The sequence below is a fragment of the Mus caroli genome, unplaced genomic scaffold, assembly GCF_900094665.2.
Source record: "Mus caroli unplaced genomic scaffold, CAROLI_EIJ_v1.1 scaffold_20758_1, whole genome shotgun sequence".
NCBI lineage: Eukaryota > Metazoa > Chordata > Mammalia > Rodentia > Muridae > Mus > Mus caroli.
The window spans coordinates 8,436-11,538 of NW_018388668.1; the positions used below are offsets into that span (position 1 = coordinate 8,436).

The 3,103-nt window shown below is 71.6% G+C and overlaps 1 protein-coding gene and 1 long non-coding RNA gene across 4 annotated transcripts in view; one reads left to right on the forward strand and one right to left on the reverse strand.

Annotated features, from left to right (window-relative positions):
- Positions 1 to 1,061, reverse strand: part of LOC110287729 — a 2,641-nt gene extending 1,580 nt beyond the window's left edge. For both annotated transcript variants that reach the window (XR_002377244.2, XR_002377245.2), the window contains exon 1: positions 835 to 1,061. This is a non-coding gene — a long non-coding RNA (uncharacterized LOC110287729). The remainder of the gene's footprint in view (positions 1 to 834) is intronic.
- A 1,447-nt stretch (positions 1,062 to 2,508) lies between these two features.
- Cd99 (CD99 molecule (Xg blood group)) overlaps positions 2,509 to 3,103 on the forward strand; it is a 4,349-nt gene continuing 3,754 nt past the window's right edge. For both annotated transcript variants that reach the window (XM_021154274.1, XM_021154275.1), the window contains exon 1: positions 2,509 to 2,578. In XM_021154274.1, coding sequence (XP_021009933.1) covers positions 2,509 to 2,578 — 70 coding nt within the window. The remainder of the gene's footprint in view (positions 2,579 to 3,103) is intronic.

The window sequence follows — 3,103 nt, forward strand, 5'->3', positions numbered from 1 at the left end:
CACAGCCCGGGCACTCCCGTCATCCCCCTGCCTCAGAAGCACAGCCCGGTCACTCCCGTCATCCCCCTGCCTCAGAAGCACAGCCCGGGCACTCCTGTCATCCCCCTGCCTCAGAGACATCCCCAGCAGCTCAAGGTCACTCCAGGTCATGCCCCTGCGTTAGAAACACCACCCCGGTCCCTCCCGTGATGCCCCTGCCTCGCTCCACGCTGCACCGCCCTCGCTCCGGGTCGCGGCGGTCACTCGCGGTCATCCCCCTGCCGCAGATTTCCCGCTTTTCTCTCCGTTCCCCACTGGCGGTCATCCCCTGCCGCAGATTCCCCGTTGTTCCTCCCCATCTCCCCCCCCTTCTCACTCACTGGCGGTCATCCCCCAGCCGCAGATTACCCGTTGTTCCTCCCCATTTCCCCCCGCTTCTCACTCGCGGTCATCCCCCAGCCGCAGATTTCCCTTTTTTTCTCCCTGCTTCTCACTCGCGGTCATCCCCCGGCCGCAGATTACCCGTTGTTCCTCCCCATCTCCCCCCGCTTCTCACTCACTGGCGGTCATCCCCCGCCCGCAGATTCCCCGTTGTTCCTCCCCATTTCCCCCCGATTCTCACTCACTGGCGGTCATCCCCCAGCCGCAGATTACCCGTTGTTCCTCCCCATTTCCCCCCGCTTCTCACTCGCGGTCATCCCCCGGCCGCAGATTTCCCTTTTTTTCTCCCCGTTTCTCACTCGCGGTCATCCCCCGGCCGCAGATTACCCGGTTTTCCTCCCCATTTCCCGCCCCGCTTCTCACTCGCGGTCATCCCCCGGCCGCAGATTCCCGGTTTTTCTCCGGGCTCCTCACCGCGGGCGGCGTTGTTGGCGGCCATGCCCCGGCCGTCGCGCGCGTGACGTCACAGGCCGTGGTCGCAGTCCACGTCGCGGCAGATGTACCAGAGGATGACGTAGAGGATGAGGAGGATGGCGAAGATGAAGAGCGCGACCAGCAGCGCCTTCGTCACGGGCGACACCAGCGACTGCATCCCGGGGTCACGGGGTCACGCGGGGTCGCCACGCCCACCCCGCAGGCCCCGCCCCGCCGCCGCGACCCCCGACCCCCGACCCCCGACCCCGCGCCAGGACGCGGAAAGGCGAGAAAAGCGCGGGCCCAGGGCGAGGCTGTGCGGCGCGGCGGCGACTGCGGCGGGGATGCGCGCGCACGCGGGGGCGGGGCCTGCGGGGCGGGGGGCGGGGCCTGCAGGAAGCGCGGGAGGGGCGGGGCGTGTGGGACGCGAGGGGCGGGGTTAGAGAGACGCGGGTGGCGACTGCGGCTGCGCGGCAGCGAGGCTGGGGAGGCGGGGTCGGAGCCCGGGGTGGGCGTGGCCTGCGAAAGCGACGTCGAGGGGGGCGGAGTCACGGGGACGCCGGGGGCGGGGTCGGCAGGACGCGGCGGTGGCCGCGCGAGGCTCAGAGCGAGGCTCTGGGGCGGGGTCGGGACGTAGGGGGTGGAGCCTGCGGGTCCCCGGGGGCGGGGCCTGGTCGAGGGGCGACGGCGGAGACGCACAGGGGGCGTGGCTTGAACATAGCAGCGGCCGGAGGTAAAGGTAAACGGAGGCAGGGGATTGACCTCGACCTTCTGAGAGGTCATGAGGTCAGTCCCTGGCTTGAGTGACAGCTGCGTGTAGCCACGCCCACCAACCATGAGGGGGAGAAGCCTGGGTGACCCCGAGGCGGTGGGCGTGGCCTCCCCGCAAGCCCCACCCCTCCAGGCCACGCCCTCCTTCCTCCATTCCCAGCCTTGATTTCCCGAATGGGGCGGGGCTTGGGCCCAGAGGGCGTGGCTCTGACTTCCGAGGGCGTGGTTATCCCGTGGTGGGCGTGGTTATCCCGCTGGAACCGCCCGGCTGCGCTGTCACTCACAGGGCCCCTCTCCCGGCGGAGCCGCGTCAGCCCTGGGGGGCGTGGCTTGCCTCGCGCGGGCGTGGCTTCCTCTCCTGGGGGCGTGGCTTCCCTCCCGGCGGAGCAGCGTCAGCCCTGGGGGGCGTGGCTTGACTCGCGAGGGCGTGGCTTCCTATCCTGGGGGCGTGGCTTCCCTTCTGGCAGAGCAGCGTCAGCCCTGGGGGCGTGGCTTGCCTCGCGCGGGCGTGGCTTCCCATCCTGGCGTGGCTGACAGACGACGGGCGTGGCTTCCGCTCTGTGGGCGTGGCCTCCCGGCCTCCCTCGGGCCCCGCCCCTCGCCCGTTATTTTTCCGTTATTATTTTTTATTGATTTTTTTTTCCTTTTTGGCCTCGAATTCCGGGGTGGGCGTGGCTCCCGCCGTCCGCGTGGGCGTGGCTCCCGCCGTCCCCGTGGGCGTGGCTCCCTCCCGCGGCCCCGCCCCGCAGAATCTTTTCCTATTTTTTTGGCGGGGTTTCCCCCGTGGGCGTGGCCCTGACCCTGACGTCACTTCCGCATTCCCTTCACTTTGGCGGGGACTCCCTCGTGGGCGTGGCTTCCCGGCCCCGCCCCGCAGCCGCGCCCGTCAATCACGGCCTGGCCATGGCGCGCGCGGCGGCGGCGGCCGCGGTTCTGGCCCTGGCGCTGCTCGGGGCCGCGGCGCGGGGCGCGGGTGAGGCCCGGGGTCGGGGGTCGGGGGTCAGGGGTCACGCGGGGTCACGCGGGGTCACGCGGGTGAGGCCGGGGAGTGGCCGCCATGGGCGGGCGCGGGCGCGCGGGGAGGAAAACCGGGACTCGCGGCCACTCCCCGGCCGCAGCTCCGCACTGGCGGGCACTCCCCTGCCGCAGCTCCGAGGTCTGGGCCACTCCCCGGCCGCAGCTCCGCACTGGCGGGCACTCCCCGGCCGTAGCTTCTCCCCGAGTCAGGCGGGAGAGCAGAGTCACTCCCCGGCCGTAGCTCCGCACTGGCGAGCACTCCCCGGCCGTAGCTCTGCGGGCGCGCGGGAACTCGCGGCCACTCCCCGGCCGTAGCTCTGCGGGCGCGCGGGAACTCGCGGCCACTCCCCGGCCGTAGCTCTGCGGGCGCGCGGGAACTCGCGGGTCACTCCCCGGCCGTAGCTCTGCGGGCGCGCGGGAACTCGCGGCCACTCCCCGGCCGTAGCTCTGCGGGCGCGCGGGAACTCGCGGCCACTCCCCG